General features: G+C 39.1%; 3 protein-coding genes across 4 annotated transcripts; 2 read left to right on the forward strand and 1 right to left on the reverse strand.

The window, feature by feature from the left end:
• The first annotated feature begins 3,074 nt into the window (after positions 1 to 3,074).
• Positions 3,075 to 4,747, forward strand: LOC139771976 (polyisoprenoid diphosphate/phosphate phosphohydrolase PLPP6-like). The gene is made up of 4 exons (XM_071705223.1): positions 3,075 to 3,341; positions 3,747 to 3,881; positions 3,968 to 4,067; positions 4,149 to 4,747. The coding sequence occupies exons 1-4, from the start codon at positions 3,075 to 3,077 to the stop codon at positions 4,526 to 4,528; spliced, it is 882 nt and encodes a 293-aa protein (XP_071561324.1). The 3' UTR covers positions 4,529 to 4,747.
• A 3,599-nt stretch (positions 4,748 to 8,346) lies between these two features.
• On the reverse strand, positions 8,347 to 13,373 carry Stma (Protein EFR3 homolog stmA). Of its 2 annotated transcripts, none has more exons than XM_071705197.1 (16): positions 13,269 to 13,373; positions 13,072 to 13,148; positions 12,702 to 12,817; positions 12,300 to 12,462; positions 12,075 to 12,227; positions 11,902 to 12,008; positions 11,661 to 11,804; positions 11,513 to 11,591; positions 11,303 to 11,438; positions 10,870 to 11,141; positions 10,620 to 10,792; positions 10,155 to 10,515; positions 9,848 to 10,047; positions 9,629 to 9,728; positions 9,328 to 9,483; positions 8,347 to 9,249 (listed from the first exon to the last, which is right to left on the reverse strand). In XM_071705197.1, the coding sequence occupies exons 1-16, from the start codon at positions 13,273 to 13,275 to the stop codon at positions 9,097 to 9,099; spliced, it is 2,397 nt and encodes a 798-aa protein (XP_071561298.1). In that variant the 5' UTR covers positions 13,276 to 13,373; the 3' UTR covers positions 8,347 to 9,096. The 2 variants fall into 2 exon arrangements, with proteins under 2 accessions (XP_071561298.1, XP_071561299.1); XM_071705198.1 differs by having other exon boundaries at positions 12,702 to 12,888; positions 13,269 to 13,309.
• Positions 13,374 to 14,752: 1,379 nt separating this feature from the next.
• LOC139771977 (chymotrypsin-1-like) lies at positions 14,753 to 16,080 on the forward strand. The gene is made up of 4 exons (XM_071705224.1): positions 14,753 to 14,795; positions 14,957 to 15,279; positions 15,446 to 15,697; positions 15,828 to 16,080. Exons 1-4 carry the CDS (start codon positions 14,753 to 14,755, stop codon positions 15,972 to 15,974), a joined length of 765 nt encoding a protein of 254 aa, XP_071561325.1. The 3' UTR covers positions 15,975 to 16,080.
• The last annotated feature ends 20 nt before the right edge of the window (positions 16,081 to 16,100 follow it).

Here is a 16,100-nt window from a genome sequence, read left to right on the forward strand (position 1 = left end):
AATGCATTTATTCAGGTTATTTGGTTATTAATATATTTTAAAAAGTGCAGTTATTAGTTAAGGGTATAAGAATATTATAGATAAGTATATCATATAAATTTGTTGCCTTTTGAAATATGGATAGATCAAGATAGAGTAGTAATTTAATTCCTTGAATAATTAGTATTCGTCGATTTATTGTATGTGCATACAAAGTTGCATAAAATAAAAAAAGCTATAAAATAGTTTATTATAATTGATATAATTGATATGATATATATCATTATTAAATTTGTTTGTTTATTGTACGTTTACATGCAACAGAACTTTATTAAGCAATAGAATAAATTACTTATTTTAGATATGCATAAATTACTTGATAAAAAAGTTTAATTTTAAAATACAGAAATTGGAAAAAAATAGAAAATATTTTACAACCAGACCATGTTAAAATATAAGTCTTATATTTGGGTAAATTGTTTCAAACTTAGTAAAGATATTTTTACATTTCTTGTCAAGCTTTGTATGCACAGATAGGATTACAAGATTTTTAGCAAATATAAAATTATTTAATTTCGAGATTAAGATAGGATATAATTGAGTGCACTTACCAGTGCGATGCGCAGTAATAGAGTTGTACTCGTATATATGTAACACTGATCTGTAAAATATAAATATATTTAAATAAATATCTAAATTAATATTTTAAATTTCAATATTTTACAAAAATAATTATTACATGCATTTAACTTCTTATTCTTAATCTCTTTTCATAAATTCTTAATCTTTCGTAGTTTTCTGGCTTTTAATTAAATATTTATTTAAAAAATTACGTAACTCTCTACATAAAATCTTTTTATATAAAAATTTTAAAAAATTTGATAAATAGTATCTCTTTAATTCTTGCGTATTTATAATTTAAATAATTATAACTTTTTAAATGGTGTAAAATATTACATGTATGTTGAATTTTATAAATACTTTATTAAATATTTTAAGCCTCTCAAATGTAAAAAATATATAATACATTTTATAAGCTATAATGTTACGTAATATTATTATAATTAGTGCGTGGAATACTCGTTGTAGTCGTGTGATTCTCGCGAGGAAAACCGTTTAAATTCAGTAACTAATAAAATAAGTAACAAATTGCTCACCTCGTGGTTGCTTCGCCGTCGCTCGACGCCTCTCCTGGGCCTCCTCCTCCTCCCTCCGCGGCCGCTCATTTATGGCGCTCGCTAGAACACAATTAACTATTATATGATTGCTACGTATACGGCACTCCCGACGTCCCGACGTCAATCATTTGCACGACTCGAACTGTATTACATTCGGACGGAAAATCGATGCAGGAAGTGCGTATGATTTCGCGACAAATCGCCGCGGTGATTAGATTCGCACGTTATAAAGCAGATGAAGCGTACGGGTTAAAGTTAAGAATATAAATGTTCGCGGAACGCGATATCCGGAAAATATGAACGTCGCTCTCTCGACTGTTCGCGCGACAGATTCGATCAAACACATCTCGTGAAATATTTTAAGCAACGTACCGAGCGTCGAATCTACGTCACGCCAGTGTCAAATATATTAAGACACGATTAAATATGAGACAAATAGATTCGTCCTGTATGCGCCGTGACGTTCCGTTCACGGCGACGAAAGATTCGAGAGTGACGCTGCCAGCTTAACCATGATGCCGCGCGACGAATTTCGGTTAAACGCATCTCGCGAAATACTCGATCGTTTTATGAAGTCAGCGATGTACCGGTCGAATCTACGTCGTATGTGCGTCAAATACCGGAGGCACGATTGAGTTCAAGCTTATAATGATTTCGCTTACCGATCAAACGTGCCGTGACTAATAGGCCCGTCCTGTACCCGCGACGTTCTGTTCGCGACGACGAGAGATTCGAGAGTGACGTCAGTGACGCCGCGATGCCGCCATCTTTACCGTGATCCCGCGCGATAAATTTCGGCCGAACGCATCTCGCGAAATATCTTAAGCAATATGTATCGAGCTTCGAATCTACGTCGCGCGGGTGCCAAATACTAAGATATCATTAAATACGGAAGCTCATAACGATTGCGCCTACCGATTATATACGAGCCACGACGAATAGACCCGTCCTGTATCCGCGACGTTCCGTTCGCGACGACGAGGGATTAGAGAATGACGTCGCGATGCGCCATCTTTACCGTGGTCCCGCGCGATAGATTTCGCCCGAACGCATCTCGCGAAATATCTTAAGCAATGTATCGAGCTTCGAATCTACGTCGCACGAGTGGCAAATACTAAAAGACACCATTGAATACGGAAGCTCATAATGATTGCGCTTACGGAGCTTACCGATTATACGAGCCGCGACAAATAGATCCGTCCGTCCTGTATATGCGCGAGCGTTGCGTTCGCGCCGGTTCGCGGCGACGAAAGATTCGAAAGTGACGCCGCGCCCCCCCGCGGCCCGCGCCAACCCTCTCATGCAGTGACGCCGCGCGACACGACGCGAGTCAAATTGGCGCCTGATTACGAAATGATTGACTGCTCAAAGATACAAAATAATAATTTGTATTTGCTATTATCATCATTTTCCATTCCTTATATCACTTCAATTTCTTTAAACAATTCAGTCAATAGAAAAATTGTTTCGAGAAACACATAGCTATCGATTCGATCAATTAAGCCGGTTCTACAGTCGTATGTCGGAGTCGGATTTCGGAACGCAGCCGATGGTCCAATGAGAAAATTTCTTTTTCGAAAATGATGAAAAATGATGAAAAATGATGAAAATTTCTTTTTCGAAATGAACCGGCCTTCGATCATTAGTCGCACGGATAAATTAATTACAGCAAACTACCGCGTAATAGTCGTTTCAAAAAATAATAATATGACGACGCTCGTGCTGTTCGACGCTCGCGCAAATGACAACAACAAAACACGATATGTCGCACAAAAAAAGAGAGATACGAACGCCCAGCGAAAAATTGATTTCTTTTATTCATTTAATATATAAAACATAATTTTATTTTATTAAAACCTAATTGCAGGCCAGCGACAGTCCGAAACTGGAGCAGCAGGATTGTGTCAAAAAGGAGGAATGCTACGAGGTCAGCGGCGACAAGAACGACGCCGAGCGCGGCGGCACTGCGGCAGCGCGTCGCCACCGACCGTCGAGGTGACTGGAGGTGACGTGCAACGACGACGGCGGACGGCGGCGGCGGCGGCGGCGTCGTCCAGCGTCGTCGTCGACGGTGGCCAACAGGAACGCGATTCCCCGGAGGTGGCAGTGCCGACGTCGACAACCGTGGAGAACGATGTCAAGGAGGAACCAAAGAGCAACGATGTCCAGAAGACGACAGACGACGTCTAACCTTAAGAGGTGTGTAAGACCGTGATTCAATCCTTCGCGTAACCCATTATTTATATATTTGGCTATTTTTGCCTTGATATTGTCTACTGTATTGAATGTCATACATTATAAATAATTCGTTTAAATAATTAATCCGCGTTTCTTTATAAATTACATTTAGATACAAGTGGACAGTGTATGTTCAGTCAGATTGGGTCTGTTTTCTATTGCTGAACTGCAGGCTGCACTAGTTCAGAGTTTATCTTTTTCCTTCCAATGTGGAGTAAAAAAGATAAACTCTGAACTAGTGCAGCCAGTTCAGCTATAGAAAACAGACCCATTATTGTCCCTTTTTCCCTACAAATAAATTTGCTTGCAAAGAAACTATAAATAATAATAATTATCCTTTATACTTTCAAGTTTGACAAAAGACAAGTCCCAGTACTGTTGAGAGAGGCATTGGCGGTGGATGTCTATTTGACAGACGAGTTTGTCAAATTGGTGGAAAAGATCCTACCCTTAAGACAGTTAAAAGTACATTATAAAGTATTGGAGGTATGAATAATCATTTATTTCTCTATCACTCCTACTGCGTTGTAAGCTTCTCTAATTGTATTTATTTGCGTTGCCTCTCTCTGTAGATATCATGCCACGGCATACCTTGGCTCGCGACGTCTCTCGTATTAATCTGGGTTCTCAACAGCAAATCCTTGTATCAAATGCAAATCAATCTTTTACTAGGTATGATTCAAGTAAAATTCTACTATTATTTAAAATTACTCGGGAATCGATTGAGATATATAAGTAAGAAAATCATTTCAGGACTGTTGCTCGACATCATCTTGGTCTCTGTGCTCAAGGCAGCTACGAGAAGGAGGCGACCGGCCGTTAATGACGATCCATTCGCCATAGGTCCTGACAAATACGCCTTCCCATCCGGACACGCATCTCGCGCTGCGTTTATTGTGTACTTTTTCTTCTATCTGTGGCCCGTACCCTGGTTATACACGCCGCCTTTGCTAGCGTGGCTCTTCTCCGTATGCGTATCCAGACTACTGATGCGAAGACATCACATATTGGATGTGGTCGCTGGCGCACTTCTAGGTAGCTTCGAGGGTCTAATTATAGGCTATATTTATTTGGAGCAGGCGACATGCGTCAATTTAATCTCCTGGATTACGGACGAAAATATGGATAACTGAATTAACATATGTGTAATCCATGTATGAGAGATGCATAAAATATTATATTGGACTGCCATATCGTTCACTGATATTAAGCTAATGTAAGAGTCTGAATGTTTAAACTGTATATATAGTTGTATAACTGTAATTGTACAACTGCGATCTTATAAATCAGAAAATTAATTGTGTCAGATGTTTCCTCCTAAAATATTACTTAATATACATATTATATACATATATCATTCGCGCTTCTTTTTTTTATTCAATTAAACGCCGATTGGGATTTGGCCCGAGTCTTGCTCAATCAATTCCTCGGAGGGCCACTTTCACCGGGCTGCACCGGGCTCTCGTTGGCGGCTCTGGAGTTCTGGACTGGCGTGCCTGGCTGGCTGGAGTCGCGCGCCCGCCATTTCCAGATGTCGCGAGCGCTCAAGGCCGCGGCGCATCCTTGCCTTCGCGGAATCGTCGTCCGGACGTGCGGATCATGAATTAAATCGCGTCTCTCGACCAGCGGCGGAAGGCGCAGTTTCCCCCGAAAGTGAACGCGAGGAGACGCGGCCGTCCGTCCGTTTTCCAGTCCGGCGGGCCGCAGTGGCGTAGTGCGCAAAGTGTCTCGCTTGTTGCACAGTTGCCAAGGCGACTAAAACGTTCGTGCGTGCGTGCCTGCCAGCCTGCGTGCGTGTGTGCGGCACCGCGTACCTGCGAGTACGCGGTGTATTATGATAAGAGACCGATCGCCGTCGTTATCGAGACGCAATTCTCGTGTCACCTTCACGCCGCCGCCGCCGCCGCCGACGACGACGACGACGACGACGACGACGCCGTTTCGATGCCCCGCAGCGACGTAGTCTAAACAGTCGCCGCGCATCATGGACTACCCGGTGTTGGGCCACTACGACCCCACGGTGGAGGAGCGGTCGAAGAGGAGCAGCAGGAACTGCTCTGTGAGTATCCCGCTTCCCGCTTCCCGCTTGTCGCGTCGTCGCGCCGAGAGACGCGCTGGACCTGGACCGCGGAAAAAATTCCCGCGAGAATTCCTCTGCCCCGTCGCGTCTGTTTCTACCTTTCGCGACGTTCGTTTGCTTTCGAACGCGCGGAGCGTTCGGATCTGTCAGCTGGCATCAGCTGTTTCTCCGACACGAGCACGGCGAGGAATCGTCCGTTGTTTTCTCCTGATACAGCGATTATAAAAGATCCTTGAAGCAAATAACGAGCAAATTGTTTTCTTCTCCAACAGTCGCCACACGTGTTCCACCTTATACATTTAACCTTAACGTAAAAAAATTGTTTTGTATTTGTAGCTGATATCCAGGGATAAAATAAATTAGTCATCATTAAAGAGCGTGTATGTCTTGTTTTTATCTGTGCGGCAAGTGTGAAGTACTTGGAAATAAGCTTAGCCCCCTCCCGCTTCGATGAAAATATATATAATTACAGAAACATGACTTATAAATTAGCAAAAGAGATTTTATATCGTTATTTTATATTTTATTCTTACGTTATATTTAATTATTTATGTCAGATAAATTGCAAATGAAAAGAATACTTCGCTAAACTTTGCGTTAGTTCGCAAATATTCTTATGCTTGCTGCTTTTGGAATAAAGACGTGTATAAGAAGTAGACCTGCTCAATTCTTAACTGGTCGATTCTCATTTCAGGGGAGATTCCAGGGGAGGAATGTCATTATGTCGTACCTGGGGATGAGTATGTACCTGCGACGGAGCAGTTTGGAGAGGACTTTGCTGGGGCCGAGTTTCACGAAACTAGAACATTGCTCGCCGATGGCGGAGATAGATTTGGAGTTTCCACTGCCACTTTCGATACGGTCGAGGAGCTTATGTGGATGGGGAATCAAGGAGTACGTTATTGATATGGGGGCATTATTTAATCGAGACACTAAACAATTACTAATGTAGTTTATTAACATCAATTCGTTATAGGGTCACGTAACATCCTACTATGGACCTGGTTTACAAAAGTACACCTCTTTTCAAGTCCATGCAACGCAGGAGATACGTCACATTCATACCGTAGATGATGGTATCTTAGTGTTGACTCAGAGTCAGTTGAGATGTCAATTGCGGAGAGGCATACCTATATTTACCCACACGTATGTTTTATATTACGCATTTTGTATTAGCAATACTACCCACGGATTTGAGCGAGCCTTGATTGTTGTAGATCGGTGAATATGAACGACATGCAGTGTATGTTGCAAATTTACATGCGCCATGCCGCATGTTCGATGCTCCGAAATTTTAGCGTCTCGTTAAATTAAACTCACGCCTCATCCTGTGGCCTGAAATGCCGCGAACGAGCGTTGGCCGGTGCCGCGTTGTTCCCTATTGAAAATAAAATGGGACTCCTGAACGACGACACGACTTTACCTTATTTGCGCACCTTATTCGGCGACTTTACCAATTTTAAATGGCGATGCCGTGCTCGGTTTCGTCACCCGATGTTGTTTCACGAATATTTTTATATGTGCAGGTCAGACCTACCCAAAGGCCGGGCAGACAGTGGTCGTGCATTATATAGGTGAATATTTTTATAATAAGCATAAGCATAAGATGATAGGATTGATACTTTGAATTCTATTTATATAATAGGGGAGGAACGAAGGAACAGCCAAGAAAGAGAAATTAGAAAACTGTCGCTATATGAAGTCATTATAATATCGAGAGCTCCGTAGATAATAATTGTAAGATTGTGTAAAAATATAATTAGTTTTGTTGACGTGTTTACAGGTACCCTCGCCAATGGGAAGAAATTTGACTCCAGCAGGGACCGCGGCATACCGTTCAAGTTCAAAATCGGAAAGGGCGAAGTAATTAAAGGCTGGGACCAAGGAGTCGCGCAAATGTGCGTCGGCCAGCGGGCCAGGTTAACCTGCTCTCCAGACTTCGCTTACGGTAGCCGAGGTCATCCTGGAATATATCCTTTAATGCTAAACGATATAACGTAGAATATAGATCAAACGCTAATTATTTAGTACAATTATTCTATTTAATGAAAACAAGACAGGCGATAAATTATATTAGCCTTGACAGAGACACACTATCCCACCAAATGCCGTTCTCATCTTCGATGTGGAGCTGCTGAAGGTGGAGCCTTGAAATACCTCTTAGAGTGTACCAAACTTGACCAAACGCATTTCAATACGAGAAAGAGAAAAAGGAGAAAAAAAAAACAGAAACGCATCAAATTATGTTAAGTTAGTCGTCGCACGAATGGCACATCCTACTCTAATGCCTTAATTCAATCGCTCGTACATTAAAAGCTATATTTGCGATCTTCGCGAAGTAATATATAAAGCGTTGAGAACGTCTCTCCGATCTCGCGTAGAAACGACGTGCAATTTATACAATGTATAAATTGCCGATCAATAATATTCGAACATTGTCGCATAGTTAGAACTGTAAGGTATATTAATGTGTAGTTTGATTACCTGCTCTCCAAGAGATGCTACTTAATTTGTGTACTTGATTTGTGACCGACTAACCGTGTTCCTATGATGAGCGGTTGAATAAAGGGACCCTCCAGATATCTCTGCGAAATATGTAACCTGTGTTCATTCCATTTACATACGTATTTGGTGATCCTTCGAGTATTTTGTACAAAGATTCAATAAAGGAAAGAACAATTGGTGATGTAACACTACATAGAACAAAGTACAATAAAAAAGTTGCTCTGCTCCCTAAAAAAAAATGTATAAATCTTCTTTCTCACATATGATTATACGAACTGGAGATAAATGTAAGAAGGATAAGCATTGCACTATAATAAATCTTTTTCCAGGTTGACAACATGCGTTTTAATATATATTTACAAAATATTTCGAACCATTTTCTATATTTATAAATATACATTGTGCAACATTTTTCAATCACTCTGCCGTGAGAGAAAATTGTTTTTTCCGATCTAGAATATACATATCTAGAATATACATAAAGAGATATACACAGATATACAATTTTTAACTTTACATTAACAAGAGGTAGGATTAAATAACAGTGCACATTTAACTGGCCTACTGCCGAAACGTATACATCCAGATTATTTAGTCTTAATTCTTGCTGAAACCTGATTTATATATAGAGTGACTTTCTCATGTCGATACTCGTGTGAAATCTTTTTGTTCGTTTTGTGCTCTAAATTCACACTGAGATATCGACGTATTAGTCAGAGTCAGCCTATATTGATGAAAACAGTTAATTCGGTAATGTTATAAAATCTTGGATGCTTCTATAGAATCCTGTGTATATAAGAAATTCATGTATCTTTATATATCATTTCATATATAAAACCATTGATGATTTTATAAAAATACTAATTAACCGTTTTCATTACAGTTCACATGTCATTTGATATCTACTCATTAAAAGTAAATAAGTACGAACAACTTATATATATCAACCTCAAAAAATATATATATCTAACAATATGAAACATAAAAATGGTTTCTCTATTATGTACATAACTCAATCTTTAAAATATAGAAGCTACTATTCATATTTGTAACGCGTAGGGGACTTAATATAATGCGACACTACGTTAATGTTAATGCAACAAGAATACTAGCAGTTTAATATACAAATAGCTCTGGGAAATGAATTTCATAAGCTGGGGTTTGACTTGGTTTAGTATCTGTCTGTGATCCGGTCGTAGGAACTGTGTTGCGCGGATCAACAGACAGCGTATTAAATATCTCTGACAATTTGCTCTGTAGAACATCGTGCTGCGAACAGAAAAGGAAAGATTAAAAATCTGCACTAGCTACGATAATTGTCAATAATATATATGCTAGTTAATGAACCTTCGGTTGTGTTTTTGATACTAAATCCTGGAATGGCGCGTTTCTAAAGAACTGAGAAAGTTGCATTCGCTTCTCTTCTTCCACTATTTCATTATTATTATTCTCTGTCAAAATTCTTTTCATGCTCTCAAACGTTAATTCTTCTCCAGGTAATTTCTGCAAGAAATTAATTACATATAAGAAAATAAGAATTAAAGTTGTGCAATAATAATCCACAAAATTAGAAAAATGATAATAGTCGTAATAAATAATCATAGATCCCTTCTAATTCAGTGTAAATTAAAGTAAATGTAAGCCACACCTTTTGCACACCAGGTGATGAACCTCCGCTATCCAATTCGGGACCTCCAGAATTAATGTCGGCTAGCGAATTCCGCCCAGCATTATCAACCCATGAATGCCTAGCAAACAAAATTTAATTTTATATTATAAAATTTAGATATATATAAAATAAAACGACATTTTTTAATGCTTAACGTCTACGGCTGACTATCGATCACTACACTTAGTAGACAATTACCTGTGTTGTAAAGAATTGCCGCTGTAACCTGAACCTTGTTGTAATTTCCCACTATCAAGGCCGGCTCCCTTTAGGCATTCGCTGACAACAGTTTGATCAACCAAAAGAGCTGGCGCTAATCTGAATGTTAGACCGGTATCGTATTGAGATTTTAAATCCGGTAGTAAATGCGGACTATCATTTCGACGCGCTTCTACCACCTTAAAACACATTTATTCGATTAATTGTGTATTTTATTTTTAGCAGTCCATCGTAACTTTAATATAAAATAAATTGCTGGAGGTTGGCACAACTCGAAATTACCTACCTTCTTCGCATAATCCATAAGAGCGGTGATATTGCAGACGTACGCTATTAAGATTAGTAGGCTGATAACTATTGCGTGTAAATTGAATTTAAGTGGAGGACTAATTTGAGCACTTGTTAGTGCCAAGTCTTGCAAGCTCAGCACCAATCTCAGTAACTCCAACACCGTTTCCTCGGAAGCCAATTCAATGGCAAGTAACGCCAAGGTGGTATAAATAGATTCCACATTTTCTACTGTGTTACTAGATAGCTCTAATGATTCGTACAATGCTAAGTAGATTTCAGGGCCGTGCTTCCGAATAAAGATTACATCAGGTCTGGATGCCTTTTCAATAGCAAGACCGAGCTCCGCTACGTTCACACTGAAAGAAAGAAAAGTTATTCACCGAGTTGAAAAGAAGAGAAAGAACGGTATATAACAGATCAACGTTTGTTGATAAGATTTGTTGTTAAGAGATAAACTCACGTTGGTTTAGCGAGTATTGTAATATTTCGACGTCTGTCAATTAAAGTGTGGAATATTTTCTGTACAAGAAGCCTCATTTCAGCGTCTGCTGCCAGTGACATTCTCAGTAATGGCTCCAAGAAACTAGGCGGGAATGTTGTGTTCAAATGGATAGTTTGATATTTGGTGCCAACCTGTACATAAATAAAATACCTGTGTAATAAAACTTATAGCTTACGTTTATAATTTTATGCAATAATAAATAATTTACCTTTAATAGCGACTTTAAAAGTATGCTCTGGAGCAATACGTCTCCTTTGCCGACCGATACGATACGATCTGGCTGACTGTATGGAACTTTACTCATAATGAACATCATAATCTCGATTTTCTGGTAATCCGGAAGATGATTCGCGAACTCTCCAAGGGCGTTAATAAGAGCTTCTTGATATAATTGCTCGTCACTACTTGACGATTGGTTCCTCGTTACACTAACTCGTAGGTGAGACAGTAAGGAATTTATAATCTCTAATACAGATGGTCCTAGAAAAAGAACATATATCATTAAAAAGAGCTTAGCAACAGCAGGATTCAATTTTCGCTGTACGCTAATAATTATCGGTTATAAAAACGGCATATAAATCTACATTAATTAGACAATAGAATTTATACCGAATTCATTTAACTTTTCTATACCCACTTACCAACACTTTCACCTGCAGCAATTGATATAATCTTAGACAAAGTATCCGCAATACTAGTGCGAATCTTAGGGGATGACTTTGAGTGATCGTCAAGATGTGTCATTAAAGCTTCCACTACAGTGTAGGAATATTGTGACTAAAATACACATCAAGGTAATATTATTAATTATCCAATGTGTCAAATATTACTTGATTTATATCGTTAAGTACCTGAATGGAGAACATAATTATTCTGAAAGTATGAATTGCGAAGTAGTTCGGGACCCATAACTGGTGATTGTCCAGATGCCTATAACATAGATAATTATTAAAATATTCCTTGCATATATATTAATTTCTGAGGGAGTCCGCTCCATACCTCAATACAGGTCTTATAACGCATCTAATATGACCAAACGATGCACGTCCGATCAATTCTCGCATACAAGTTTCCGCAAATTGCGGTGGATCTGATCGTTCTTCGGTTGGGCTGTCTGGTGTTGCGTCTTCCTTATCGGCGTATCTAAAGATAGAAACTCGTCAACGTGCGCGTTTCATAACTCATTCGTCAATTCATATCATTCAAAAATTCATAACATAATTCGTTTCTTTCAAATTACCTTGAATTTTGCATATTGTACAGCAAGGATGGTACAATCTTGTCCATATGTACAGGCTCCCAAATATTCTCCACCAAGTCGTCGGAAAGAGTTTTTCTCACAACGCCCTATATATCAAAAGATATGTTTGAATATATATTTGAATATGTGCATGCAGGTTTACGAATGCGTACCTGCAGTCCTTGAATTCCAGCAAGCCTAATTTGCTTGCGCGTAGTGGGATCGTCGTTATTGGAATGGCACATTGCCGAATATTTCGACACGAAGAAATCGTAACGGGTGTGATATGAGGGCGTGTCTTCCTCGATATTGGCAAATCTGACAAACTGAAAGTCGATACATCGAATCAGATAGAATCAGCAACGCTAATGTCTGATCTACCAATGATTATCACTTACAGACTGTGTTGCGAGAATCTGTAACTGAGGATCCGTGGACTCCAGCAATTTCTGTACCATTTTCAAGAAGCTCTCGACAAACAGATTCAAAGTTTGCGCGTGACAAGCTACCAGGAGCTGGTCCATTGCTTCCATGGCGATAATAACAAAGCCATTTCGTCTCCTATCAGGGACACAATTCCTTATCAGGCAGGATTCTTGTTACATACATAGACTATAGATGCAACGTATAGATGTATTGAATTATTGCCAGTCATGTTTGCAGCAGTCATTAGGATTAATTTCTCTAGTTCTTATGTACACAGCAGCATATAATTATTTATATAACCAGCATTACAACGTAACCATTTGTATACATTACGCTAACGAAAGATATTATTATATCACACTTTTCTACATCACCTGTAAATATCCCTGGAAGCTCGTTGAAACAAATATTCCCCGATCCTGTCTAACTTCTCAGGACTGCTCAATGAATAGAACGTCAGTTTTTCCATATTGTTCTTGATCAAGCCATCCTGGAGAACAGAGAAGCGCGTTAATACTGATCGTCGCGTGCGGAACACGTGTCAATTCGATTTCTCATTCGCTGCAAATATCACAGGTTCAACCATAAATAGAATAATCATTTTGGCCTCCCATTTGGTGTCAAGGACAGCGTTTCGGTATTGATTTACTCGCCAAGGAAACTATAAAACATCCTGGACAAGAAACGAACTGTACGAGACGAGAAGAACGGGAAAAAAAGGAGAAGAAGACCCGGAGATCTCACCTGCGGATTAACCGGAAAGATATTGTCGACGAGCCTTTTGTACCTCGGACGTAACGCAGCGCAACACCAGCAACAGCCTGATAAAAAAAAAAGAAATAAGAATAAATGCACGTCGACGTGACGCTGTCCGATAAAAGATTCGACCAGCGTCTTTCGAAAATGAGAAAGATTTTGGCTGCGTAACCTGCCATACTCACCGAACATTTTGACAGCTCCTGCGACTCGTGTCGCGAACGACAGCGATGACAGCTACGAACCGCGAGTATCGCGACGTGTGTGCACATACGCATTCTTTGATCGATCGGCTAGCTATCGATTGTCTAGTAACTGTCGACCGAAAAACGCGCAACTTCAGGCGAGAAACAACTACGGCCTTCACTGATTGGAACATTTCACGTCCGAAAGTTGTTCAGATTGCTCCGGTTTGCACGCATCTTCAAGAAATAGACGATATATACAGATTTATTTAAAATTAAAAATTTTTAGCCAAAATGACACATTTTAAACTATAAAGCAATTGAATTTTTAATAAATTTAAAGATTTAATTATAATTGCATTTTAACATATAATGAGGAACTTCGAATTCTCTTTCTCAATTTTTGCACATATGTAAATGTTTAATTTTATATAAAAACATTTTATATTTTTAAAATAATTGTATTGCAATAAAAATAAAATATCTAAAATTTAAGTTTTCTTTGTCAACGTTATCTTACGCACATATATCAATAAATTTTTATTTCTTGTTTCGATACTTTCAGATTCTTCGAAAATAAAGATATTTATCTTTACACAGCCGTGGTTTTATATAAATTTGCTAAGTGAAATGTATCGAAAAGTAATTACTTAATTTCAAGAACTCGTTTAATTAATGATAATCAAGGGGAAAAAATGTTGTTTTTTTTAAGAGCGAGATGTCTTTCCCTTTTTTAATGAGATTTTCATGTCTCGAATCCTATTTATCCAATTGTTCATTCAAGCATATGATGCAATTGTTAGCTAAACTGCGAATAATTTTTTCACTTTATCGCAATTTGTACTTTTTTACCATAAATTATTTTGCATAAGAAAATTTTAAAAACAATTTTACACAAGAAACATGCAAAGTACCGCGATATTCATTTTTTCGAAGAACAAGTTAACTCGAAGCATATATATATTTGGATTTGTTCTTTCGTGGTAAAAGAATTATCTCTTCTTTTCTAGACATTTAATTGTCTATTTAATTAATCATTCAACTGTGCATTATATTACTAATTTGTTAAATTGAATGAACGTCAAACTTTTTCGTTAGCTTTTCAATATCTTCCGTTAGCTTTCGACATCTACACGTTTTATTCGGATGAGTGAGTCCCGCAATAATAGATAACAAATAACGAAAAGATACGTTTCGTATGTTTGGTCATTATGACGCGTGTATTTTATCGTTCTTCTTCATTTAAATCACAATAAAGCCGCAACGTAATTAAGACTGTAATCTTTGATTTTGCCGTATCTGCCTCATCAAAATGCGGAACACGTACGTACGTTAATTATCACATTAATTCACCATAATAAATGCGACCAGCTGTTCGCCTAGTAGATGATATGAATGATATCAATCCGCTATAAAAAGGGAATAGAAATGATTGTCTTCACTTCCAATTTCATTTTTTATCTAGCCTGAGTTAATTATCAATCATGCTACCATTTATTTTCTTAGTAGTCGGCGTTCTCGCGCAGCGTATGTAAAATATAATATAGTATAATGACAAAATAATCTCTCGTTATTTTTCGCCTTCGATGAATATTTTGCTCGTCGCCGCGGTCATCAGTCATACATACTATCGTTCGTTCTGTAAGAAATGAATATTTATTGTTGGAATATATATCATTGATTTGCAGAGACGTTCGCTGATGAACCCGAAGCGATCGTCGGCGGTCAGCTCGCTGTACCAGGCGAGTTCCCGCATCAAGTTTCCCTGAGGTTGGACGGCTTTGGACACGTTTGCGGCGGCTCCATCATCGCCCCGACGAAGATCCTGACTGCCGCTCATTGCGTGGAGGCTGTATATCCACCCTACCGTAATTTTAAGGTCGCGACTGGCAGCATCGATAGCATGGGAGGAGAGCTCCACACCGTGAAAACCATTGTCGTGCATCCGGAATACTTCGGCAAGGTGCTTGGCGAGGAAGATGCTTGGAAAAATGACATCGCGGTGATCACAGTAAGTCGATCGAAGTATCTCACTGAAATTTGCGTCTGCAATTTCGAAAGCGGCAGCTTTATAATTTCTTTCTATTTTTTTCTAACATTGCAGTCCATCTCGTTCCTCCATTTTTGCTCCTTTTGTTTAAATCATCTGTTTCAGCCATCTGTTTCGTTCCTTTCAGCTTAAATCGCCGATTGAATACAACAAATATCAATCTCCAATCGCTCTGACTACCTATAAGCCTTCCGCTGAACAGACAGCAACTCTATCCGGATGGGGTAGAACCAGTACGGGTGGATCGCTCGCGCGCAGTCTTCTCAAGATGAACCAAGCCGTGGTCTCGCAGAACCAATGTCAGCAATATCACCGTGGTATGCCCTTGACCGGCAGCCACTTATGCACGCTCAATCGCTTTGGAATTGGCGCTTGCTCGGTAAGTTACACACATCGTTGAATATGTGGGAATAGTACCTATCCCCGATAGAGATGATTAATCCATCAGTTGTTTAAGAGACTCGGTAGTTAAACGAGAAGTTAACGCAAATGTCTGTCTGAATTTCCAGGGTGACAGCGGTGGTCCGCTCATCAGTAACGGCGTACAGATCGGTGTTACTTCCTGGGTTGCTCCTTGCGCCCTGGGTTATCCTGATGTCTACGCCGATGTCTATTACCATCTCAACTTCATCATATATGCTTCAGAAGATACGTGAAGGCAATCTATGATACATAAACGACATAGATCTATTCAACGTACCATGTCAATGTGCCGGAAGAATATATTTACGATGTCGCAGCTTATATACGTTAATGATATATCGACCGCTTCTTTAAAAGAA

Source organism: Temnothorax nylanderi, unplaced genomic scaffold (assembly GCF_030848795.1).
Source record: "Temnothorax nylanderi isolate EJ_2023f unplaced genomic scaffold, tnyl_v1.0 TNYL_tig0045_pilon, whole genome shotgun sequence".
Classification (NCBI taxonomy): Eukaryota; Metazoa; Arthropoda; class Insecta; order Hymenoptera; family Formicidae; genus Temnothorax; species Temnothorax nylanderi.